We start from the raw sequence: 26,217 nt of genomic DNA, 5'->3' as shown, positions 1-26,217 counted from the left end.
CATTCAATTCTGTAAACTGATTTTTCATTTTTAAATTTATCTATGTTTATTTACTTGAAAGACAGAGAGAGAGAAAGAGCTTTCATCTACTGGTTTAGTCCCCGAACACCTACAATAGCCAGGGCTGGGCCCGGCCAAAGCTGGGGGAGCTGGGAACTCAGTCTGGGTTTCTCATGTGAGTGGCAGGCACCCAACTGCTTAAGCCAGCACCTGCTTGCCTCCCTGGATGAGCATTAGCAGGAAGCTGGCCTCAGAAGTGGAGCTGGGATTCAAACTTGAGTGTTCCAACATGGGATGAGGTACTCAAAGGTGGGATGTAGGCACTCCAAGATGGGATGAGACACTGCAACATGGGATGAGGCACTGCAACATGGGATACAGGCATTGCAACATAGGATACAGGCGCTCCAACATGGGATGAGGCACTGCAACATGGGATGAGGCACTGCAACATGGGATGAGGCACTGCAACATGGGATACAGGCACTCCAACATGGGATACAGGCACTGCAGCATGGGATGAGGCACTGCAGCATGGGATGCAGGCATTCCAAGTGAACCAGATGTCTGCCCCCTACTTTTCATTTATGATAATTATTCTCCACATCATTATAGAGCATTGATAAGTGGCATTTAAAAAGGTGAACTAGTATGACAGGCTTTCTTAGATCATATTATACCTGAACTTTGTCACAGGGTTGCCTGTGGGAGCCTGCAGGGAGAACAAATGAGCAAGGCGTGCCTGGTGTGAAACTGGAGGGAAGGGACTTGGGGAGGACGCTGGGTCCTCCAGAGGGCGCTGTTGCTCAGCTCCCATTGCTGCGACTTGGGGCTTGGGTCCAGAGTGGTCAGATATTCCTGTTACTTCAGGGACATGGAAAATATGGGGGGCCGGTCCTGTGGCACAGTGGGTTAAGTCATGTTTGTACGCTGCCATCCCATGTGGGTACCGGTTTGAGTCCCGGCTGCTGCACTCCAACCCAGCTCCCTGCTGATGCACCTGGGAGAGCAGTGGAATGTGGCCCAAGTCCTTGGGCCCCTGTACCTGCATGGGAGATCCGGATGAAGCTCCTGGCTCCTGTTGTGGCCATTTGGGGAATGAACTGGTAGGAGGAAGGTCTCTCTCTGTAATTCTGACTTTCAAATGAAATTTTAAAAATAAAATATGTTTACATAAAATTTAAAAATGTGGGGTCCAGCGCCTTGGCTCACTTGGTTAATCCTCAGCCTGTGGCACCAGCATCCCATATGGGCACCAGGTTCTAGTCCCGGTTGCTCCTCTTCCAGTCCAGCTCTCTGCTGTGGCCCAGGAGGGCAGTGGAGGATGGCCCAAGTGCTTGGGCCCCTGCACCCACATGGGAGACCAGGAAGAAGCACCTGGCTCCTGGCTTCAGATCAGTGCAGTGCTGGCCATAGCAGCCATTTGGGGGGTGAACCAACGGAATGAAGACCTTTCTCTCTGTCTCTCTCTCACTGTTTATAACTCTACCTGTCAAATAAAAATTAAAAAAAAAATTTTAAATGTGAAGTCAGTTATAATAATACAGAAAATGCTCAGAAGTTACAGTTAACATTTTCTATTAATTGCTTGAATGTGTCATTTCTCCACTTTTTTTTTTAAAGATTTATTTTATTTATTTGAAAGACAGGGTTACACAGAGAGATAGAGATAGAGAGAGAGGTCTTCCATCCGCTGTTTCACTCCCCAGATGGCTGCAATGGCCGGAGCTGCGCCAATCCGAAGCCAGGAGCCAGGAGCTTCTTCAGAGTCTCCCATGTGGGTTCAGGGGCCCAGGGACTTGGGCCATCTTCTACTGCTTCCCCAGGCCATAGCAGAGAGCTGGATTGGAAGAGGAGCAGCCGGGACTAGAACCTTGTCCCATATGGGATGCCAGTGCTTCATTCCAAGGCTTTAACCCACTGTACCACAGCATCGGCCGCATTTTTCCACTTTAAAAATATATATTTTTTTAATTTATATGAAAGGCGGAGTTACAGAGAGAGAGGTCTTCTATCTTCTGGTTCGCTCCCCAAATGGCTTCTACAGCTGGGGCTGGGCCAGGCTGAAGCCAGGGACCAGGAGCTTCTGGGTCTCCTAGATGAGTCAAGGCCTAAGCACTTAGACCATTCTCTGCTGCATTCCCAGGTATATTAGCAGGGAGCTGGGTCAGAAGTGGAGCAGCCAGGACTCAAACCAGCGGCCATATGGGATGCTGGCTTCACAGGTGGCGGCTTAACCTGCTGCACCACAATGCTGGCCCTATTTCCCCACATTCTCAAAGTGATAAAGCATTACAGATAAAGGTGGAATATCCTTCCTGTCTCCAGTCTCCTCTTCCCCACTTCTCACTGCCTGATTTCGGTAGCCATTGTCGTGAATTTGATGTCCTTCTATTAATTTTTTAAAATTTATTTCTTTGTTTGAATGGATAATGATAGAGGGAGAAACAGAGAGAGGTCTTCTATCTTCTGGTTCACTCCCCAGATGGCCACAACAGTCAGGTCTGGTCACACCAAACCCAGGAGCCAGGTCTCCTGGTCTCCCACAAGGAGAGCAGGGACCCATAAGCCTGGGCCATCTTCTGCTGTCTTCCCAGGCACTTTAGTAGAAACCAGCACTCCAGCATTTGGTGGCAGCTTCACCTGCTCCGCCACAGCGCTGGCCCTCCGCCGTGTTGTTTTGTTTGTTATGCATACCTAAATGCAAGCCATACGTACTGTATTCTGTAAATTTCTAATCACAGTTATCACACTGCGGTTTACTTTGTCATTCTACCTATTTATCCATGTTAATATAGAAGGCCAGATAGTAAACATTTTAAGCTTTTTGGGCCTGTTTTATTATTTATTTATTGAGAGGTTAAACAGACACACAGGTAGATAGAGCTCTCAATCTGCCGTTCACTCCCCATATGCCTGTAATGGCCAGGGCTGGGCTGAGCCAAGACCCAGAGCTGGGAACTCAATCCACGTTTCCCATGAGGATGGCCAGGTCCCCCACTAAAGCCATCACTCCCAGGGTATGCAGTGGCAGGAAGCTGCACTCGGGAGCTGGAGCCGGGCTCTCTGATGTGGGACATGACACCTTAATTGCTAGGTTAAGCACCCGCCCTGCAGTGCTGTGTCTATTGGAACCGCTTGACTTTGCCATTTTATAGTTAATGCAGTCATCTTAATTTGTAAAGAAAGGATTGTGGCTGTATTCCAACAAAATTTTATTTATAGAAACAGGCTCTCAGGTGTGGGCATTTGACCTAGTGGTTAAGCCCATACTCTTTGTTTTTTCTTTTCTTAATATTTATTTGAAAGGTAGAGTTACAAAGACGGAGAGAGAGAGAGAGAGATCTTCCATCTACTGATTCACGCCTCAAGTGGCTGCAATGGCCGGAGCTGGGCTGATTCAAAGCCAGGAGACAGGAGCTTCTGTGTCTCCCACGTAGGTGCAGGGGCCCAAGGACTTGGGCCATCTTTCACAACTTTCCCAAGCTGTATTAGAGAGCTAGACCAGAAGAGGAGCAGCCAGGACTTGAACCAGTGCCCATATGGGATGTCGGCACTGCAACCGGTGGCTTTACCCACTACGCCACAGTGCTGGGCCCCTAAGCCCATATTCTTGCAGCCATTTTGGGGAGTGAATTAAAGTTGGGAGTGTGCTCTCTTTCTCTGTAACTCACTCTCCCTCTCTCTCCTCTTTGCCTCTCAAATAATTTTTTAATTTTAATTTTTAAAAAATATTTATTTATTTGAAAGAGTTTCAGAGAGAGAGAGGGGAGAGAGAGAGAGAGAGAAATCTTCTATCTGCTGGTTCATTCCCTAGGTGGCAGCAACAGTCAGGGCTGGGCTAGGTGGAAACTAGGAGCCAGGAGCTTCTTCTGGGTCTCCCATGTGAGTGCATGGGCCCAAGCGCTTGAGCTGTCTTCCACTGCTTTCCTAGGTGCATTAGCAAGGAGCTGGGTCAGAAGTGGAGCAGCTGGGACTTGATTCGTGCCCATAGAGGATGCTCGTTTCACAGGTGGCTTAACCCATTACACTACAATGCTGGCCCGTCAAATAATTTTTTAAAAAGGCTGTGGGCTGGATTTGGCCTGTGAACTATAGTTTGCTGAACACTACTCTAATTTATTTCTTTTAACTGCTGGGTAGTATGCTGTGCAGGATATAATGGAAATGTACCATGTTTTATTTTTTGATTTCCCTATTGATGGATGTTTAGACTGTTTCTGGTTTTCCCATTTTAAGAATGCCTCAGGAAGCGTCCGTATCCGTGCTTCTTGCACACATGTACAAAGGTCTTCACGAGGGTGTGCGTTTATATGGAAATGGAATTGCTGAGGGTTGGTTGATGTCTGTTAGAGCATCAAGCGGGCCAGGGAAATGTTTCAGCTGAATGTGACCTCTGTCCTAGCATCTCTATGGGAAACCCATAGTGCTGAGACCCCATTTGGCATCTAGTTCTAGGCTTTGTGGTGAGCTCCACGAGGCACTGGGAGAGTGCCTGCCATGGGGAGTGCGCAGCAGATGAGAGGTGAGGCTGGGGACTCGGTTTTTCAGGAGCCGTAGCCACTGAGACAGTGGGTGTTTGCATCCAGCAGCGCGTCCTGGCTGAAAGGTGTTCAGGGTGCCGGTGAGGAGCTGCTTCCCTGCCGCTGCTGTGGGCGCTGTTAAACACGGACCGCTCTGTAGTGAGGCCCGCAGGAAGGGGATGATACAGTAAAGAGAGACTGTCAGGGCATCCTGCTCAGGAGACTGTCTCCAGAACAAGGTTGTCCGTCCTGGTGGCAGCGAATTAAATCGTTCCATGTTCCTGCAATAATACACCAGTAACATGGGCCCAGCCAGTCCAGCTGAGTGAGTTCAGAAAAGAATTGTGTTCTGCGTTCAGAGTTGAGGAGATCTAATTAACAGGGTTCATGCTTTAGGAATTCCTTCCCTTTTAAAGGCTTTTAAGATTAATGTAGGTTATTATCATTCCTTTTTTTTTTTAAATCATTTTAGAGGGCTCAAAAAATATCCTGAGCTGTAATGAAGTAGCTAAACCTCAAGGTCACCTTGCTGCAGGATTTTTTGTTTTTGTTTTATTATTTTTAAAGATTTATTTTATTTTTGAAAGAGACAGAGATAGAGACAGATGCAGAGAGATATCTCTGACCCACTGGTTCATTCCCTAGATGGCAACAATAGCCAGGGCTGGGCCAGGCTGAAGCCAGGAGCCAGGAGCTTCTTCCAGGTCTCAACTGTGGGTGGCAGAGTCCCAACACTTGGGCATCTTCTGCTGCGTTCCCAGGCTGTTAGCAGGGAGCTGGGTCAGAAGTGGAGCATCTGGGACTTGAATCGGCACACGTATGGGATGCTGGCATTGCAGGCGACAGCATGACAGCTGCTGCATGGCAATGCTGGTCCTGTTTTGTTTTTAATCAGACTTGGGACCACATTGTTTTGGAAGGCAAAAGTCAGATACTCAGCCTCCTTGGGTGTTAATGCAGAGGACGCAGTCCTCTCCACTGCCCTGTCTGCCCTGCCCTTTCTCTGAGCCTCTACATTGCTCTTTTTCTTTCTTATTAAAACTATTTCATTTATCTTAAGGCAGAGAGCGAGCGAGAGCGAGCGAGCTCGCGTCCACATGCCTCAGCACTGGGCTAGGCCAGGTCAAAGCCAGGAGCCTGTAACTTCATCCAGATCTCCCATGTAGGTGCTCGGGACCCAGGTACCTGCGCTATCCCTTGCTGCCTCCCATGGTGCTCATTAGCAGGAAGCTGTAGCTGGGAGCAGGGCCAGGACTGGAACCGAGGCATCCCGATTCCGGACTCCGAGGTATCCCCAGCGCCATTCTAAATATCTACCGCCGTTTACTGCTCCAGTTCTAGGCTTTTGTCTGGCCATTCCAGACTCTATAGCAGAGGCTTCCCCAAGGACGCTCAAGGGCCTAGACCAGCTTAGTCAGGTCTCTGGTAAAATGGAGGGAAGTGGTAAATTGGCCATTCTAACCATATGGCAAATTCTAGTAGCTTCCATAAGGTGATGAGTGGACTGAAAGGCTGCTTTTTACAGCTTTTTTCCTTCTTTTTTTCTTTTTATTTATCTGGCAGCCAGAGGGACAGAAAGGGGGGGAGACAGATCCTCTATCTACTGGTTTACTCCCTCAATGTCCACAGCAGTGGGGGATGAGCCAGGCTGCAGGTAGGATCCAGGGATTCCGTATGGGTCTCCCACAGTGCTGGCAGGGACCCAAGTGTCTGGGACATCCTCTGCTGCCTGCAGGTGCGTTAGCAGGGAGCTCAGCCTGAGGCTCAGTCAGAACTCCGTCCTTGGCACTCTGATACATCATGTGGGCATCCCAAGTGGTGGCTCACCTCGCCACACCACAATACCCGCCCCTACAGTTTTCTTTTTCTTTTTTTAAAGATTTATTTTATTTACTTGAAAGAGTTCCAGAGAGAGGTAGAGGCCGGCACCATGGCTCACTAGGCTAATCCTCCGCCTGTGGCACTGGCACCCCGGGTTCTAGTCCCGGTTGGAGTGCCGGATTCTGTCCCGGTTGCTCTCTTCCAGTCCAGCTCTCTGCTGTGGCCAGGGAGGGCAGTGGAGGATGGCCCAAGTGCTTGGGCCCTGCACCCACATGGGAGACCAGGAGAAGCACCTGGCTCCTGGCTTTGGATCGGCGCGGTGCGCCGGTCGCAGTGTGCCGGCCCCAACGGCCATTGCAGGGTGAACCAATGGAAAAGGAAGACCTTTCTCTCTGTCTCTCTCTCTCACTGTCCACTCTGCCTGTAAAAAAAAAAACAAAACAAACAAAAAAAAAAAAAACAAAAAAACAAAAAAACAAAAAACAGAGGTAGAGATGAGAGAGAGCGGTCTTCATCTGCTGGTTCACTCCCCAAATGGCTTCAGTGCCCAGAGCTGAGTTGATCTGAAGCCAGGAGCCAGGAGCTTCTTCCAGGTCTCCCATGTGGGTACACGGGCTCAAGGACTTAGGCCATCCTCCACTGCTTTCCCAGCACATTAGGAGGGAGCTGGGTCAGAAGTAGAGCAACCAGGACTTGATTCTTTTGGGATTGAAAGCTAGGGATTCAGACAGTATAAATGACTGTCCACTTATCTCTCTCTCGACCTCTGAGACCCCCTAGGCCCTTGATTCTCTTGCTGAGCTATTACAAGGTCTACATGTGTGCTTCTAGTCATAGTGCCCACATATCAGGCATGCGGATGCCTCCCATTTTTTGTACATATTTGCTTGCTAATTTTTTTTAAAGATTTATTTGTTTATTTAAAAGGCAGAGTTACAGAGAGGCAAAGGCAGAGAGATAGAATCTTCCATCCACTGGTTCACTCCCCAAATGGCTCCAACACCTGGAGCTGCACTGATCTGAAGCCAGGAGCCGGGAGCTTCTTCCCGGCCTCCCACAGGGGTGCAGGGGCTCAAGCACTTGGCCATCTTCTACTGCTTTTTTTTTTTTTTTCGATGGCAATTTATTAACAGAAAACAATCTGGGGAGTCCTGTTCACAGGCGGCGACCACGGCGACCCCCCTTCCTGCGGGTGCTGTCGGAGGGGATGGGGGTGACATCCTCAATTCACCCGATTTTCATACCCGAGCGGGCAAGGGCTCTGAGAGCCGACTGGGCCCCAGGTCCAGGGGTCTTTGTCCTATTTCCTCCTGTGTCCCAGAGCTTGATGTGGAGGGCGGTGATGCCCAGCTCCTTGCACCTCTGAGCTACATCCTGGGCGGCCAACATGGCAGTGTATGGCGAGGACTCGTCTCGGTCGGCCTTCACCTTCATGCCGCTGGTCACTCGGCAGATAGTTTCCTTGCCAGAAAGATCAGTGACATGGACGAAGGTGTCATTGAAGGACGCGAAGATGTGGCAGACACCGAAGACATTCTCCCCCTCAGCCACCTGCGGCCCAAGGCTGATGACCTGTTCCTCCTTCGTTTCCTTCCCCTTGCGAGGTGCCATTGCTGTGCGTCTTCGCCGGACTCCGCTACCGGAAAGAGAAGGAAGGAGCGGGCATCTTCTACTGCTTTTCAGGGCCATAGCAGGGAGCTGGATCAGAAGTGGAGCAGCTGGGACTTGAACTGGCACCCCTGTGGGATGCCAGCACTGCATTCTCTATGCCACAGTGCCGGCCCCTGCTTGCTTATTTTTTTTTTTAAAGAGACTTTATTTTTGGAGGAGTTTTAGGTTCTCAGCAAAATTGAGCAGAAGGCACAGAGATTTCTGTTTCATTCCTGTCTTTACAAGTACAAGGCCTCCCCCATTATCAGCATCCCCCGCCAGTGGCACATTTGTTACAGGTGGTGAGTACATTGACACGTGGTTATAACCCTAGGTCCATTGTTTATGGTAGGGTTCATTTTTGGTATATATTCTCTTTTTGATACACTATGTAAACTATAGTAAACACAGTTCCTCATCTACTATTTTTTTTTAACTTATCTTGATATAGGATTACATTTAGATTACACATTTTTTTCTTTTTAAGATTTATTTATGGGGCCAGCGCTGTGGTGTAGTGGGTTAAAGCCCTGGCCTGAAGTGCTGGCATCCTATATGGGCACCGGTTCTAGTCCCAGCTGCTCCTCTTCGGATCCAGCTCTCTGCTATAGCCTGGGATAGCAGTGGAAGATGTCCCAAGTCCATGGATCCCTGTACCTACATGGGAGACTTGGAAGAAGCTCCTGGCTCCTGGCTTCAGATTGGCGCAGCTCTGGCCATTGCAGCGATCTGGGGAGTGAACCAGTGGATGGAAGATTCTCTCTCTCTCTCTACCTCTCTTTGTAACTCTGCCTTTCAAACAAAATAAATAATTTTTTTTAAAAATACTAAAACATTATTTTAAAAATTATTATATTAAATTATTATTATATAAAATAAAATAATAAAAAATTTTAAAAGATTTATTTTATTTAGTTTGAAAGACAGAGTTATACATAGAGAGAGGGACAGACAGACTGAGAGATCCTCCATCTTTTGGTTCACTCCCCAAATGGCACAATGGCTAGAGCTGGGCCCATCCAAAGCCAAGAGCCAGGAGCTTCTTTCTGGTTTCCGACGTATATGCAGGGGGCCAAGGACATGGGTCATCCTCTGCTTCTTTCCCAGACCATTGGCAGGGAGCTGGATTGGAAGTGGAGCAGCCATATGGCACCCATATGGGATGCCAGCGCTTCAGGCCAGGGGGTTAACCCACTGCACCACAGCACTGGCCCCATCAGTACAGTCTTGATCAGAATTGAAGGCCGGCGCTACGGCTCACTAGGCTAATCCTCCGCCTATGGCGCTGGCACACCGGGTTCTAGTCCCGGTTGGGGCGCTGGATTCTGTCCTGGTTGCCCCTCTTCCAGTCCAGCTCTATGCTGTGGCCCGGGAGTGCAGTGGAGGATGGGCCAAGTACTTGGGCCCTGCACCCGCATGGGAGACCAGGAGAAGCACCTGGCTCCTGGCTTTGGATAAGCGCGGTGCGCCGGCCACAGCAGCCATTGGAGGGTGAACCAACGGCAAAAGAAAGACCTTTCTCTCTGTCTCACTGTCCACTCTGCCTGTCAAAAAAAAGGAAAAAAAAAAAAGAATTGAAGTAGTCCATGGTCTGTTGCTACTGCAAATGATGCTACAATAAATATCCTTGTATATATATATCTTTGAATAAGACATGGATTTGCAGGATAACTTCTCTACGATTTCTGAATGTTGTACTCAAAGGTTATGGTAGGTCAGCAGGATATAAGGTCACGAGGGCTTATACGAGGTTTCTGGGTGCCTCAGGATATGGTGTGTAATAGCAAGTATTGATGGCGGGGAAGCTGGGCTGGCGGGTGGAGTTTGTTGTAACTGTGCTTTGACCACTAAGGCTGGTAAAGGTCCCGTGAGTTATTCAGTAGGACTGTCAGGAGATTAGCAAGATGAAGAACGCTTGGGTGTGTGTGCTGGTGTGCACAACTCCTGCTGACCACTGTCTGTACTCATGTTTGCTCTTGTTCTAGGACCTTAGTGTCCCGAGGCATTTTGGATTCATCGCCCTCAAGACTGACCCAGTCCGAGGTCATCATGTCAAAGCTGAAAAGCTCGGAGTCGGTCAGGGTGGTGGTCCGCTGCCGGCCCATGAACGGCAAGGAAAAGGCTGCTTCGTACGACAAGGTGGTGGATGTGGACGTGAAGCTGGGGCAGGTGTCTGTGAAGAACCCCAAAGGAGTGGCCCATGAAATGCCCAAGACCTTCACCTTTGATGCCGTCTACGACTGGAACGCCAAGCAGTTTGAACTCTATGATGAGACGTTCCGACCGCTCGTGGACTCGGTCCTGCAAGGTTTCAACGGGACGATTTTTGCCTACGGACAGACCGGGACCGGGAAAACTTACACGATGGAAGGGGTCCGTGGGGACCCCGAGAAAAGAGGAGTCATCCCTAACTCGTTCGACCACATCTTCACCCACATCTCTCGCTCTCAGAATCAGCAGTACCTGGTCAGGGCTTCTTACCTGGAGATCTACCAGGAGGAGATCCGCGATCTGCTCTCAAAGGATCAAACCAAACGGCTCGAGCTCAAGGAGAGGCCTGACACCGGAGTGTACGTGAAGGATCTGTCTTCCTTTGTCACCAAGAGCGTGAAGGAGATAGAGCACGTGATGAACGTGGGGAACCAGAACCGCTCCGTCGGCGCTACCAACATGAACGAGCACAGCTCGCGCTCTCACGCGATTTTCGTCATCACTGTCGAGTGCAGCGAAGTGGGCCTCGATGGTGAAAACCACATCCGCGTGGGCAAACTGAACCTTGTAGATCTTGCTGGCAGCGAACGGCAAGCCAAGACGGGCGCTCAAGGGGAAAGACTGAAGGAGGCAACCAAGATCAACCTCTCCCTGTCGGCCTTGGGGAATGTCATCTCTGCCCTGGTAGACGGCAAAAGCACTCACATTCCTTATCGGGACTCCAAGCTCACCAGGCTCCTCCAAGATTCCCTCGGTGGCAACGCTAAGACGGTAATGGTGGCCAACGTAGGGCCTGCTTCCTACAACGTAGAGGAGACTTTGACCACCCTGAGATATGCCAACCGTGCCAAAAACATTAAGAACAAGCCAAGAGTCAACGAGGACCCTAAGGATGCCCTCCTGCGAGAATTCCAGGAAGAAATTGCTCGGCTCAAGGCCCAGCTGGAAAAACGGTCCATTGGCAGGAGGAAGAGGCGAGAGAAGCGGAGGGAAGGTGGTGGCAGTGGCGGGGGTGGGGAAGAGGAGGAGGAGGAGGGAGACGAGGGTGAGGAGGAAGGGGATGATAAGGATGATTACTGGCGGGAGCAGCAAGAGAAACTGGAGATTGAGAAGCGGGCTATTGTAGAGGACCACAGCTTGGTTGCAGAGGAGAAGATGAGGCTGCTGAAGGAGAAGGAGAAAAAGATGGAGGACCTGCGGCGGGAGAAGGATGCAGCCGAGATGCTGGGGGCAAAGATCAAGGTACCGTGCCTCCCCGAGCCTGCGCCCCTGCCGTGGCGCCTCCCCGAGCCTGCGCCCCTGCCGCGGCCGCTGCCCCGCTGCCGCCGGAGCAGCTCCACCGTGCCCCGTGCTCACAGACAGCTGTTGAATTGAAGCAGAGCTAAGAAAATGGTTTTCTTTTCAGATTTAACAAAATGTGGATAGTGGGCATTGTGGCACAGCTGGTTAAACTGGTGCTTCCAGTGTCTATATTGGAATCCAGTTCAAGCCTGGGCTGCTCCATTTCTGATCTAGCTTCATACTCAAGTGCACTCTGGGAAGCTGCACAAGATAGCTCAAGTACTTGGACCCCTTCCGCTCACGTGGGAGACCCCGGTGGAGTTCCTGGCTTCTGGATATGGCCTGACCTAGCCTTGGCTGTTAAGGGTGTTTTGCAGAGTGAACCAGCAGATAGAAGATCTGTCTGTCTCTCTATGTGTCTCTCTTTCTCTCTCTGTAACTCTGACTTCCAAATAAGTAAGTCTTAGAGAGAGATCTTCTGTCCATTGGTTTACTCCCTAGATGGCCACAACAGCCAGCGCTGGGTCAGGCTGAAGCCAGAAGCTTCTTCTGGGTCTCCCATGTGGGTGGCAGGGGCCCGAGCCTCTGGCCCATCCTCTGCAGTTTTCCCCAGGCCATTAGCAGGCAGCTGGAAAGGAGTGGAGCAGCTGGCACACAAACTGATGCCCACGCGGGATGCTGCCAATGCAGGCCTTGGCTTTACCTGCTGTGCCCCTTTTTCTCCTTCCCTTTTTTTTTCTTTTCTTGTCTAGTTCCTAGGGTTTACTTCAGTTCCATGTCAGTTTCCCTTCAGACAGGAAACTTTCCCTGACTCCCTCCACAAGTCCTTCCCTGTGGGGTGCCTGTGCCACTAGTTAGCTGTCCGACGCCATGTTTCATGGCGTGTGCCATGCTTCCTTGTCGTGACACTCGGTGGACTCTGAGCTTTGTGCTGTGTGCTGATGTTTGCATCCCCAATGCCCAGCACATGGGAGACCCTCACTGTGTGCTAGATGGGATTAATACTTTGTATAAACCAACCAGAAGCTGTTCTGTTAAAGCCGAATCCTCGTATGTTTGGAGAAGGGGTGTTTTCCGTGTTCTGAGGTGTGGCCCCCGGGAAGGCAGCCCAGCCCTGTCCCGGGGAGGCAGAGCACCGCTGAGCAGCGCTGCTCTTCAGCCCGTCCATGCCCCTGCCTCAGCCCTGCGCTCCTTCCCCTTCCCGGACTCCCACGAGGCCGTTCACGAGCCGGATTCTACTGTTTCTTCCCCAGGCCATGGAGAGCAAGCTGCTGGTTGGAGGAAAAAATATAGTAGATCATACGAACGAACAGCAGAAGATCTTGGAACAGAAGCGACAGGAAATTGCAGAGCAGGTAAGTTCATTCTCTTCTGGGGAAACAGGTGGGCCAAGGGGCGTCCCAGCTACAGGGCAGGCTGCTCCGGTGCTAGGTTCTCTGGGAAGGGCAGGAAGGGAGGTGTGGCAGCCTCTTCTGAGCTGCAGACTGATCTGGAGCACCCAGCCGTGCGTGCGTGAGGGCCTGCAGAAAGCGCATGGAATGATGGAATCCAAAGATCCCTTTATTCTGGTTCCATCTGCCATAGCGCCCGCTTTCCGTGAGCTCTCTGGAGGCCAGTCCTGTTCTTGTGTAGACTTAGTCTCAGGGCCGGCTGACGAACTTTGTGATGTTGCTCAGAAACGTCGAGAGAGAGAGATCCAGCAGCAGATGGAAAGTCGAGATGAGGAGACTTTGGAGCTGAAAGAGACGTACAGCTCATTGCAGCAGGAGGTGGACATCAAGACCAAAAAACTCAAAAAGGTATAAAAGGGAGAAGGCCAGGCCACCGTGCCTGGGGACACGGGGAGGGAGAATTCTGCTCTTCGGCTGGACGCCCTCCTCACCTGCCCCCTCCCACCCCCACGCGCTTCCAGCTCTTCTCCAAGCTTCAGGCAGTGAAGGCCGAGATCCACGACCTGCAAGAAGAGCACATCAAGGAGCGCCAAGAGCTGGAGCAGACTCAGAATGAGCTCACCAGGGAGCTGAAACTCAAGTAAGCCAGGGCTCTCCCCCTGCCCCAGGCCACTTGCTGGCTCGGTGGTCTTGTTTGCTCAGTGAGAAGCACCCCTGAGGTCAGAGCCCCTGCCTGCCTCCCTCTAGCTCATCCCCCACCCTGTGTGTCTTCGGTTTATTCCCAAGATCCATTCTTTCCATCTCTGGGTCCCCTTGGTTAACTGAATGACCTTGCCAGATGACCTCTCAGTTCCCTTCCACTCTACCTGCTAGAAGCTTTGGAAAGTTCTGACCTTTTATTATTGGCTTTCATTATGAGAATTTTCTGGATGCTGTAATGAACACAGTACCCATAGCTCAGATTTCAGTAACAAGATCAGATGAATAGTCTTCTCTCCCTCCCTCCCTCCTATCCTCCCTCCCTCCCTCCTTCCCTCCCTCCCTCCCTCCCTCCCTCCCTCCCTCCCTCCCTTCCTCCCTTCCTTACTTCCTTCCTTTTTTTTTTTTTTTTTTTTTTTTTTAACATTTATTTGAAAGGCAGAGTTACAGATCGAGAGCCAGAGAGAGATTAAGATCTATCCCCTGGTTTGCTGTAACAGCCAAGGCTGGGCCAGGCTGAAGCCAGGAGCCCTGAACTTCTTCTGAGTCTCCCATGTGGGTGCAGGGGCCCAAGCACTTGGACCGTCTTTTACTGCTTTCCCAGGCCCATTAGCAGGGAGCTGGATTGGAAGTGGAGCAGCCGGGGCTTGAACTGGTGCTCATATGGGATCCTAGCATCGCAGGCAGTGTGTGCCACAATGCCAGCCCCAGTGGAAAACTTGTCAGGGATGTGAGTTGGGTGCAGAAGTTAAGATGCCACTTGGGACAGCTGCATCCCATTTTCAAGTACCTGGGTTCAAGTCCCAGCTCTGCTTTTGATTCTAGTTTCCTGCTACTGTGTACCCCAGGAGGCAACAGATAATGGTTCAATTGCTTGGGTTTTTGCCACCCGTGTTGGAGACTCAAATCAAGTTCCCAGCTCCTGGCTTCAGCCTGGGCCAGCCTGGAAGGGAAGTGAACCAGCAGATAAAGATTCCTCTCTGATGCTCTGCCTTAAAGACAGGCAGGCAGGCAGGCAGAGAAAGAAAGAAAGAGAGAAAGAGAGAAAGAGAGAAAAGGAGAGAGAGAGAGAGAAAGAGAGGAGAGAGAGAGAGAGAAAGAAAGAAAAGGAGAGAGAGTTGGGAGGAAGGAGGAGAAGGAAGGGATAAAAATGTTTTTAATGAGTGTGTAGTTATTTGAGAGGCAGAGCCACAGAAAGACAGAGAGGTCTTCCATCTGCTGGTTTACTTCCCAGGCCTGAACTGGGTCAGGTCAAAGATGGGAGCCAGAAGCTTCTTCCAGGTCTCCCACCTGGGTTCAGGGTGCAAGCACTTGGGCCGTCTTCCACTGCTTTCCGAGGCCATCAGCAAGGAGCCGGATCGGAAGCGGAGCAGCCGAGACTAGAACTGGTGCCGGTGTGGATGCTGACGCCACAAGCGGAAGCTCCACCTATTATTCCACAGGGCTGGCCCCAGGGAGAAAATTTTAAAAAGAAAGAAAAACTTTTCCAGGAGATTGTTTTAATGGCCAAGTTTCAATCTGGAAAGCAGATCTTAAAATTAAATGTATCATTCAGGCCTCTTTGTAGGTGTGTGTACTTTGAAAAAAATCAGGACAGAATATACCAAAAACCTAGTAATAGCTATCTCTGGGTGGTAAAATGGAAGGTAATTATGTTTTTCACATTTTCTAATGAGTAACCAGGACCTTGGTAATCAGAAAAAAAAACTAAGGTACGTTATAAAAATAATTTCTGAAATATCATACAAAGTGAAGAGAAAATATGTCCTCCAAATATTTTTTTCCTAAGGAAGCGTTTTCTATCTTTTGAATACACAGTGAGTCAACACCTGCCTCTCAGTGTCCTGCAACTTCCAGGGGCTTGTTCTGGCCCCGCCCATGTGCACAGCCCCTTGGCGTGGTCCCTTCCTGGGGACAGGAGACAGTTATCGCAGACCAGCGGCCCTGGGCATGTGTTGGATGGAGACTGCCCAGTGGTCTGCCTTCCCAGCACTCGCAGGGCCTGCGGTCCACTCAGTCCCGCTTCTGGTCTCGCTGACCACGTGGGACTGGAGGAAGGCAGTTTAATTTCTGATCAGTTTTTTAAAAGTGCTTTCAGCTGTACTGACTGCGTTAGCAGCATGTAAGAGATGCCCTCTAAAGGGTACATGAGACCTTCACTGCCAGTGACCGGAGACCCTGGGCACCACCCTGTAGCTGGCTGTGAAAGACCCGGGGCCTCTAAAAGACGCAGGAGCGGCAGACATTGACTCGGCTGCTGGCCTGGCATTGCCTCCATTTTCACTGTTCCCCTCCTCAGGCTGCTGCTCCCTGGGCAGGGGATCTCTCCACATGCCTGGGACAGACCTGAGAGTGCCGCACAGTTACCCGCTGTCTCAGGCGGGGACCAGGTGCCGTCCACGTGTGCTGTTGGGCCCGCAGTACCTGGTCGGAAATGTTTGCTGAGTGGTCTGGTGCCTACCTGATCCTTTTGTGTGAGGCCAGAAGTCCTTATCTGTGTTCATTCACATTGTGTGTGCCCCTACAGGCATCTTATTATAGAAAACTTTATCCCTCTGGAAGAAAAAAGTAAAATTATGAACAGATCCTTCTTTGATGAAGAGGAAGATCATTGGAAGTTACATCCGATAACGAGACTGGAGTAAGTTACTTTAAGCAGTGGCCTGTAAGGTGGGGCGGAGGGGAAGAAGGTTGATAAGCTGGTCCTGCCCAAGGTGGTGAGACAGTTTGATTCATTTAAACTCCGAGCCCCTTGCATTTTTGACTGCACGGCTGCTGTAAGTCCGCGAGGTAAGAGTTTGGTGAGTGTGGTATTAGGAATTGGGAGACTTTGTCACTAGTAAGCTAAGGACCTTTCCCAAGTCCCTGCTTATCTCTTTACCCAGCATGCCAGGCCAAACAAGTGTTACCTTGTGTGTCAGTCTGGGTCCACTGGGAAGGCCAGGAGAGTGGACAGCAATGCTCTGTGTCTGCTGTCTGGATGATGAGACCCCTCCCAGCTTACTAATGCATGATGCTCACGTGGGAGTCAGAAAACAACTCCTGCAGATGGTAGAAGCAGCTCCTGGCCCACTGTGTCGGCCCTCAGCCCAGGGAGTTGCTTGCTTCACTTTCTCCCTGGCTAAGTCTTCTGAGAGCTTGATCCACAGACTGGTTGGGGGCTCCTAGCCACACTCCCACCAGGCCCCTCACCACTGCACCCTGTCCCCAGGAATCAGCAGATGATGAAGCGGCCGGTCTCCGCCGTGGGATACAAGAGGCCATTGAGCCAGCACGCGAGAATGTCCATGATGATCCGTCCGGAGGCCCGATACCGGGTGAGAAGGTTGTCCTTGGCTTTCGTCCTCTCAGAGGGATTCAGACTTGTGTGGGCCCTCAGGCAGCATTTTACTGAGCCATAGAGTGGGAACCCTGCAGAGATACTTAAGGCCTTTATGATAATTACAACCAATGATAGGTAAAGCCGCCGCCTGCAGTGCCGGCATGCCGTATGGGCGCCAGTTTGAGTCCTGGCTGCTCCACTTCTGATCCAGCTCTCTGCTATGGCCTGCGAAGGCAGTACAAGATGGCCCAAGTGCTCGGGCCTCTGGACCCCCATGAGAGACCCAGAAGAAGCTCCTTGCTCTTGGCTTCGGATTGGCTCAGCTCTGGGCGTTACAGCCATCTGGGGAGTGAACCATTGGATGGAAGACCTCTCTCTGTCTCTGCCGCTCCTCTCCTCTCTCTGTGTAACTCTGACCTTCAAATAAATAAATAAATCCTTAAAAAAAAAAGAACCAATGATAAGTATATAACAATAATAATAAATAAAAAGGTAAAATAGAATGAGATTTGGAAAACTGGAACCAGGGAAGGAGGAGCGTACAAATGCTGTTGTTAGTGGCCGTAGCTGTTAACAGTGAGCTTCCGAGTGGCTCCGTGGGAGGAACCTTGATGTCTAGCAACAGGAGATGGACCTGTGCTGAAGAACTTTAGCTATTTCCATGCAACATTACATGTGTCCATCGTGTGGTCACTTAAGATGACACAACAGGACTATTTAACGACCTAAAATATTTTACAATAAAAATGCCATGGGAGAGGCAGGCGCTGGCGTAGCAGTTACGAACCCCTCTGGAGACACCTGCATGCCGTGTGGGAGGCCTTTGGTTTGCGTTCCAGCTCTGCTTCTAATTCCAGCTTCCTGCTAGTGCACTCTCTGGCAGGCAGCAGGTGGCTCAAGCGCTTGGGTCCCTGCCGTCCACGTGGGAGACCTGGATTGAGTCCTGGCTGCCAGCTGCAGCCTGATGTGGGCAGTTGAGGAGTGAAGCAGCAGATAGGAGCGCTCCCTGCATCTCGCTCTTTGTCTCTGCCTCTCAAATAATTATTTTAAAATGCCATAGAAGCTTCTGGCTATAAACACTCACTGTGTGCTAGACTGTACCCAGTGTGGACTGCTCTCTTCCATCTCCTCTGGGCAGTCAGTTCTGTTGCTCTCAGCTCCAGAAGCTGTAAATGGATGAACTCGGGGACACAACCTATAGTTAAGTTGCAAACCAAGTTGAATTGGAAGTGTATATGTGAATTATAAAGTTTGGTATAAAGTGCATCAAAGTGTGAACTGGTTAGTTCTGGTTGGTGGAAGTATATTCAATTTAACTTTTCTTCTTTTTCAAAATTTATTTTTATTTATTTGAAAGGCAGAAAGAACGAGGGAGACAGAAAACTCCTATTTGCTGGTTTACTCTCTAAATGCCAAGGCCAAAGCAGGACCCTCAAACTCAATCCAGGTCTCCCGGTTGGGTGACAGGTCCCCAGCTGCTTGGGCCATCACTTGTTGCCTTTCAGGTGTGCACCTGCAGGAAGCTGAAATCAGAAGCGGAGCTGGGACTCTGCCGTGGACATTCTGGTATGGGATATGTGATCCCAGCAGTAATGTTCACTGCTGCGCCCAAAAGTTGCCCCCTGAGTTTTCCTCTTTTTGTTTCTCTGTATTTTAAAACCATCAACAGGGATCTTGTATTATTTTTATAATGGAAGATTTTCACATAAATTTTTTAAAAATATTTTTTATTTGAAAGACAGAGTTACAGAGAGAGGTAGAGAGAGAGAGAGGTCTTCCATTGGCTGGTTCACTCCCCAGATGGCTGCAACGGCCAGAGCTGCGCCGATCCGAAGCCAGGAACCAGGAGCTTCCTCCGGATCTCCCATGTGGGTGCAGGGGCCCAAGGACTTGGGCCATCTTCTACTGCTTTCCCAGGCCACAGCAGAGAGCTGGATCAGAAGTGGAGCAGCCAGGACTCAAACCGGCGCCCATATGGGATGCCAGTGCCTCAGGCCAGGGCATTAACCCGCTGTGCCACAGCACCGGCCCCTAACATAAAATTTTAAAAATGTTTTTTAATCTCCTTTGGTGGCCAGAGCAAAACACATTAGTTAATTTCTCAGGTGCCATTCTTCCAGGCCCCAAGTTATTTAAAAGAAAGCAAAAACAAAAAAAGATTTATTAGGTGGGGTATGTATTGTAGAAGACTAGGTAGGTGTCGGAATGCTCAGAGGCGTTTTTCTAGCAGTTTCACATGGGCGTATCTTGCCAGTCATTTCATGGCTGCAGCCAGAAACGTGACTTTGAAGCCCACAAGTCCAGTCCTATGTGGCTTTCTGGGACTGACCTAATCCAGAGGTGGACTTTCTTTATTTTTTTAAAAGATTTATTTATTTATTTATTTGAAAGGCAGAGAGAGAGAGATTTTCTATCCGCTGGTTCATTCCCCAGATGGCTGCAATGGCCAGAGCTTCACCGATCCGAAGCCAGGAGCCAGGAGCTTCTTTTGGGTCTCCCATGTGGTGCAGGGGCCCAAGGGTGGCCATCTTTTACTGCTTTTCCAGGCCACAGCAAAGAGCTGGATCGGAAGTGGAGCAGCCAGGACTCGAACTGGCGCCCCTATGGGATGCCGGCGCTGCAGGCGGCAGCTTTACCTGCTGCGCTATAGCGCCGGCCCTCAAAGGTGGACTTTAAAGCTGTGACTGTCAGGTGTTCTCAGAGTGGACCTGCTTCATCAGGGAGGGTTTTATGCATGGGCTTAGCATCTAAAACTGATCAGTGGAGTCACTGCCTCTGCCCACCTTTCTCCTGCAGCGGCCCCTCCCGCCCCTGTGGAGCCCCGGGGCCAGGCCCCACTGAGAAAAGCCAGAGGAGAAGGTCGCATGCGTAGTCATGGGTGCTCTTCCCTCAGTATGCTTGTCTCAGTGTCCAGGAAAGGCTCACCACAGGATGTCTCCACAGCCAAGCCTGAGGCAGGGCCAATCTGATTTTAGTACTTATTGTAACATTTTTTATTCATTTATTTGAAAGTCAGAGAGCAGACAGTGATCTCCTGTCTGCTGGTTCACTCCGCAGATGTCCACGACAGCTAGGGCTGAGCCACGGCTAAAGCCAGGAGCCAGGACTCAGTCCTGTGGGTGGGAAGGACTGAAGTCCTGAGCCCCTGCCTGCTGCCTCCCTGGTGTGCACTGGCCGGAAGCTAGAACTGGGAGTGGGGCCAGGACTCTGACCTGGGTCTCTGATGTGGGATGCAGGTGTCCCAGGTGGCATCTTAGCGTCTACGCAAAATGCCACCCCTGTTGCTTATTTATTTATTTTGGTTATTTTATTTATTTGAGAGGCAGAGTTACAGAGAGGCCAAGGCAGAGAGAGAGAGAGAGAGGTCTTCCATCTGCTGGTTCACTCCTCAACGGCTGCCAACAGCAGGAGTTGGGCCGATCTGAAGCCAGGAGCCAAGAGCTGCTTCTGGGTCTCCCACGCGGGTGCAGGGGCCCAAAGACTAGAGCCATCTTCTACTGCTTTCCCAAGCCGTAGCAGGGAGCTGGATTGGAAGTGGAGCAGCCGGGACTCAAACTGGTGCCCATATGGGATGCCAGCACTGCAGGCAGCAGCTTTACCCGCTACGCCACAGCGTTGGCCCCAGAAGATTGCTGTCTCTCCCTTTCTCTCTCTAACTCTGCCTTTCAAATAAATAAATCTTTATTCACACACACACACACACACACACACACACGAGAGTCTTTTATCATTAGGGCATTATGTCTTTTTCAGAGCAGGTAGAATTTACAGAAAATTTTGCAGTCTGTTTTTCAAATGTGTTTCCAAGCATGTGTACGCTGCCGTGCACACCCTCGCCATACATGCACCACAGTGCCTCCTCCCCTGCGCAGCTGAGAGGTTCGTCAAAGCTGCTGTGACTGGAGACTGCTGGTGATTGCACTTCTTTACCCCTCTCTGTATTTCCAGATTGTGTGCAATAAATGAGTTTTTACTAGGGAAACAGAGAAAAGCATAGAGAAGAAAACAAAAATCATCTGCAATATTGCCACTTGTTCTGGGCAGGTTCTCGGTAGGCTTGGGCGGCAAACAATGTGCAGTTCTGTGCTTGGATGGGGTCTCGATCACCTGTCCTCTGTATCTGGTCGGAGCCTTAACCTCGATGGCTGTGCTTCTCAGGCAGAAAACATCGTGCTGCTAGAGCTGGATATGCCCAGCCGGACCACCAGAGACTATGAAGGCCCAGCCATCGCCCCCAAGGTGCAGGCTGCATTGGACGCAGCCCTGCAGGATGAAGATGAGATCCAGGTGGATGCATCATCCTTTGAAAGCACCGCAAATAAGAAATCCAAGGCCAGGTCAGTGGTGTTTGATGACCTGTGTTTGAACAAGGACGAACCAGGGCAAAGGGCAGCAAGAAGGCTTGTAGTGGTGGAGCTCCTTGCGGAACACACTAGAAAACGTCGCCACATTGCTCCTGTGTTTATTCATTTATCCACAGCTATCTGTGGTGGAGACACTGTGCCAGGCGTACTGAGTACCAGAGTACCTAATGCACCCAGGGTGCACCCGATAGGGAGGCAGTTCTTCAGTCCTTACCAGGTGCCGTGTAGTGTAATTCCCTTACAAGAATTCTCTTAACGATTTCCGGCACAGATGTATAAGGCAATACATATCATGCATCCATTTTACAGTGAGAAAACCGAGACTTAGAGAATTGAGAAAGCAGCCAGGTCTAAGGAAACCCAGAAAGTAGGTTGTCCGTGCCAGAGTTCAAACGTGGGTCTTTATAAATTACTGCAGTCCAGGCTCTGAGCCTCCACATAAATTCACATTGCCCCTTTGTGCACGATTTGGAATTCTGTCATGTTAAATTCTGGATTAGACATTTAAGGAAAATCACAAGTGAAGGAAATCCTGCCTGTGCGTTTAGTGGGTCTATTTACCAGCTCGAGAGGTTGGTCTCAGCACAGGGCCACGCAGTGTCAACATGTGCTTGCCTTTTGCAGGCCTAAGAGTGGAAGGAAGTCGGGACCCTCGTCTTCCTCAGGAACCCCTGCGTCCCAGCTTTACCCGCAGTCTCGGGGGCTGGTTCCCAAGTAGAGGCCGGTGCTGCCTCTCCCAGGGCATAAGCGAGCGTTTGCCTTCTGTGAGAAGAGACGAGCACCAGCTGCAGAGAGGACTGGAGCCCGAGCTCCACACCATTCCCCTGGGGAGACGCCATGGCCCTCGTGGAGTACCCAGCTTGGTCTGAGCAAGCCTGCTGCTCCCGACGTGGTGCTCGGTTCCCTGGGCAACGTCTTTTCATTAGCATCTCAGAACTGCATGGGTAAGGTAAAGTGCGGTAGTCCAAGTGGAAAGCAAGAGAATGAGCAGTGACCTTGCTTCCCCTCCCTGCCCTGGCACTGTCCCCTCCCCATTTCCAGCCTCTTGTTTATGCGGGGCTCCCTTCTTGCTGAACACTAGGGCAGAATCAGGAGTCACCCTAGTAGGACCCTTTGGAGCCTCAGGATAAAGTGACAGTGAGACTGAAACGTGAACGCTGTAGAACTTGAATGGGTGCCTGTTCTTGTAGGGAAGACTGAGAAACCACGTTTGGACCCGTGCCCCAGGCGGGCCCACCAGCCCTCTGGCTTCCATGCACCCCAGTAAGAAGTGGACCTGCCCTTGGGGATGACCTGAATGAGGACTCTCTTCTGATTTCTGCTCCTGAAGGATTCATTGTCAGTGGTGTTCCCTTCGCCTCTGTGGAGAGCTTAGGGAAGCAGCTTCTTTAAAACCTCAGATCCGAGACCACCCCATCAAAGACCTCTGTCCGTAAGCTGGTGCCACGTCCACACAGCATGCCACTCTGCTCCTGATTTGTCTCCACTTTCCCCCATGTGCGCAGGCTCGGAGCATCCTTGCGGGGGTCCTCTGTCTGCCTCCAGAGAGTGCTCTGCAGTGGGAGTGTTTTCTGGGAGAAGGGAGGCTGGTTCTGCCTTCTCGGATGGGACTAGAGCTGCGGAATGAACACGGGGTGGCACTTTGGTGTCCCCCACTTTGTTGCTTCTTGCCAGGGAGCAGAAGAGCAGCCAGGCGGAGGTGGAAATGGAGACACGGGAGTCAGTGCAGTGGAAAGGGAAGGTCTAACAGATGGAAGCCAAGGAACCCTGCCCGCTTTCTGCGGAGAACACGGCGAGTCCCAGAATTGTGGCTCCCCCCAGGTGCAGCCCGAGATGCTGGTGGGGAGTGGCCATGTACTTGAATAGGCTAGAGGAGAGAGTTCCAATTCCCATTTACATAGATTAGTTTGCTTTGTAAGTTTTAGTTTTCATATTACTGGGATTCAAAGGTTCGTTTTATGTTGGTCATTAGATGAATTTTCCTTATTTTTGCCCCAAGAGAAGCTCATAGGTGTGTATGGGTGTGCAAGCAGAAGGTGCCTGTGTCCTGTGAGTGTGTCTGTGTGTGTCTGTAAGAGAGAACGAGAGACCAAGAACTTGCCCAATTTTAGAATTACTCTAATGTGCAGTTTTTGCCTTTTGTCTTTATTAAAGGCCCATTGAATGACTAGTCCAGGCTGGAAGCCCTCCCTTGCGGGCGTTGAGTCCATGAGCCAAGCCTGAGGCGACAGTCTGAGTCCCCAGGTCTGCCACACTGGCGCACCTTGCTGGCATGGTGCCCCAGAAAGGTGGTGACTCGGGTGGGCCTGGAGTTACATTTTAACTAAGCTGCCCAGTTCCCAGGGCACATTTCTGGGTCAGAGCCCGTGGGAAAGAGAAGGTACCAAGTGCAATGTCTTAGCATTCTATCAGATGGAGATCTGCCGTCCAGTAGCCCATCTGCTTTGCCGTAACCATTCTTTCTGAACAGGGCTCTGTGCAGCACTTCCCAGAGCCTCACAGAGCCTTCCCTAGGCTTTTCTTGGATCAAACCCTGTTTCCTTCTTACTTACTAAGCATGTGTCTGACTAGAAGACAGATGCTGAGGTGTGTAGCCCAAGTTGGTTGGCCACTGGCGACATGTCCCTCAAAGCTAGTCTGAATTCTACAGGCCGAAAATATCTGTGTTGCAGATCAGAGAGCTGAAAACTCGAGCTCACGCTAAACCTTAGTACAGGTGTCTCAGAATGGCTGTGCTGACCAAAGGTGGTTAAGTAACACAGAGAACTTTACCAAGAAGGCAAACGAAGAACGCCAAGGTGACCGACAGGGTTACGGAAACAAGCTTGCCTTGTGCAAGGCTGTGTTTGTGGGGTGTGGAACAAAGGAGAACACTCCCTGGGAAATGAAGCTGTCCCTTCCTTGCCAAGCAGTTTCTGGTGCTTTTCTTCTCTCAAAATGGATCCGATAAATATTCGAATCGAGCAGATGGTAGTGTGTCTTGCTGCCATCAGAGCTGCTGCTCTGGGTTCTGGATTGAGCCAAGTGTGTAGAGGACCTACCAAGCCCACCGAGGGGCCAGGCGTTCATATCTAGTCATGCTAGAATGTTCCAAGCCATCCGAGGGCCTTCCTGCCAGCAGCAGCTAGTGAGGTGTGGGAGCGAGTCTCTAACTGGATCTGAGAAGACCTGTGGGAGAAGGAGGTGGAGGCTGTGCGCGCTCGTCAGATCCACGTGTGCGCTGATTAGTAGACTGTATCTGGCTTCATACAGAAAGTCGTGTGTCTCCTGGACCCCTGGAATCCAAACCCAAGGCTACACAAATCATCGGCATGAAGCACTTTGTTAGGGCTCGGACCCAGCGCTAGACTGTTCCCCATCGCAGGCCTGCACGCTGCTCCAACTGCTCCACCCACCCCTCCGCGACCAAGGGCGCCAAGTGCTCCGCCACTCAGGCGTGGGCCACTCGCCGCCTTTCCCTGCTGACTCTTGCAAGTCCTTCCTCACTGAATGCAGAATCGTCGCCAAGTTTGAAAAGTGTCGAGTCCCCGTTAATGTGGGGTATCAGTTCCGCCTCAGCCACCTGAGGTCAAAGCGTGCTGCGCACAACACCTAGGACCACCTGAACACCATCAGTGGACAAAAATGGGCTGTTAACAGACACCAAAAGCCATACGAAAACGCTCAGAGGGCGCTAGATAAGGAAGTGGCCTGGCTGTTGTCTGCTACGCAAGGCTTTGTCTAGTGCTGTCCAGAAATCTGCCATCTTTCTCCTGCCCTTGTTTGTTGAATGAAATGCTCTTGAGGCTATTTATGGAATGAGCGATCCCAGACAGGCAGGAGGCGTGTGGGCACTGTGGCTCCTTGGAGTTAATGGTGATCTTGACCTTCTCTTTGGCTACCTTTAGACAAAGAATATGCCAATACTTGGGGTTCTGAGTTTTACAGTTGATATTTATTTGTATCATCTCTTTGTCTAGGAATGTAAAAGTGATTCTAAGCTAAGATGTGTAATAAAAATCAATCAGATTTATTGTACCTACAAAAATTCGTTCTCATAAATGACTAATGCTTTTGAAAATGACATACCTGTGGCTGGTACACTGACATTCTTTAAAAATATTCTAATTTTCCTAGTGAAAGGTGGGCGGGAGTGGAAAATGAACATCAAGTTGGAATGCTGGCACTTGAGGAATATAGCAACAAGGGAAAGGGGCATGAAATGCAGACAGGGTGACGAATAAGCACTTTCCATGTCCTTCCACGGAGGTCCCTGAGCAGGCCTGGGCAGCAGGCGCGAAATTTCTTTTTGCTTCTCTGTTCTGTTTTTTGGATTCCTTTAAATTTATTGAACTTTAAAATATATCTATGTATTTTTTAAACCACAAAAATATTTTATGTTGTTTACTATTAGGAAAAAAAATTCCAAAAAAGGACCACACTCTGTCTTGTGGTTTCTCCTTGTAGGCTTACAGGAGCGCGCCCTGGGAGATTGTACACTCTAGAGGGGTGTGCACCTGGTGGGGGTGTGTGTGCCTTGGTGGTGGTTGTGCACCTGGTGGGGGGTGTGTGCACCTGGTGGCCTACAGGAGTGTTCTCTGGAAGATTGTACACTCTGGAGGGGTGTGCCCCTGGTGAGGGTGTGTGCACCCTCGTGGAGAGGTATGTGCACCTGGTGGGAATTGTGCACCTGGTGGGGGTGTGTGCACTCTGGTGGGGGATACACCCTGGTGGTGGTGTGTGCACCTGGTTGGGGGGTGCACCCTGGTGGTGGTGTGTGTACACTTAGTGGGAATGTGTGCACCCTGGTGGCCATAGGAGTGTGCCCTGGGAGATTGTATACTCTGGAGGGGTGTGCCCCTGGTGGAGGTGTGTGTGCCTGGGGAGGGTGTGTGCACCTTGGTGGAGGGGTATGTGTACCTGGTGGGGATTGTGCACCTGGTAGGAGTTATGTACCTGGTGGTGGTGTGTACACT

At 50.6% G+C, this 26,217-nt stretch overlaps 2 protein-coding genes across 5 annotated transcripts in view; one reads left to right on the top strand and one right to left on the bottom strand.

The window, feature by feature from the left end:
- The window catches only part of KIF3B (kinesin family member 3B), a 95,806-nt gene extending 70,517 nt beyond the window's left edge, over positions 1-25,289 (top strand). For 3 of the 4 annotated variants that reach the window (XM_051845118.2, XM_070051960.1, XM_008256144.4), the window contains 8 exons: positions 9,980-11,447; positions 12,740-12,841; positions 13,163-13,285; positions 13,399-13,517; positions 16,104-16,217; positions 16,788-16,893; positions 21,057-21,235; positions 21,887-25,289. In XM_051845118.2, coding sequence (XP_051701078.1) covers positions 9,980-11,447; positions 12,740-12,841; positions 13,163-13,285; positions 13,399-13,517; positions 16,104-16,217; positions 16,788-16,893; positions 21,057-21,235; positions 21,887-21,980 — 2,305 coding nt within the window. In that variant the 3' untranslated portion in view covers positions 21,981-25,289. Of the gene's footprint in view, positions 1-5,685; positions 5,812-9,979; positions 11,448-12,739; positions 12,842-13,162; positions 13,286-13,398; positions 13,518-16,103; positions 16,218-16,787; positions 16,894-21,056; positions 21,236-21,886 lie in introns of those variants that run through there. The other variant, XM_051845119.2, reaches the window with a different exon arrangement.
- On the bottom strand, positions 7,443-8,021 carry LOC100342695 (small ribosomal subunit protein uS11-like). The gene has a single exon (XM_051845133.2). The coding sequence runs from the start codon at positions 7,953-7,955 to the stop codon at positions 7,572-7,574; it is 384 nt and encodes a 127-aa protein (XP_051701093.1). The 5' UTR covers positions 7,956-8,021; the 3' UTR covers positions 7,443-7,571.
- Positions 25,290-26,217: the final 928 nt, after the last annotated feature.

This window comes from Oryctolagus cuniculus, chromosome 11, assembly GCF_964237555.1.
Source record: "Oryctolagus cuniculus chromosome 11, mOryCun1.1, whole genome shotgun sequence".
Lineage (NCBI taxonomy): Eukaryota > Metazoa > Chordata > Mammalia > Lagomorpha > Leporidae > Oryctolagus > Oryctolagus cuniculus.
The sequence above is the reverse complement of the archived record's forward strand: the minus strand, read 5'-3'. Positions and strand labels throughout refer to the sequence as shown.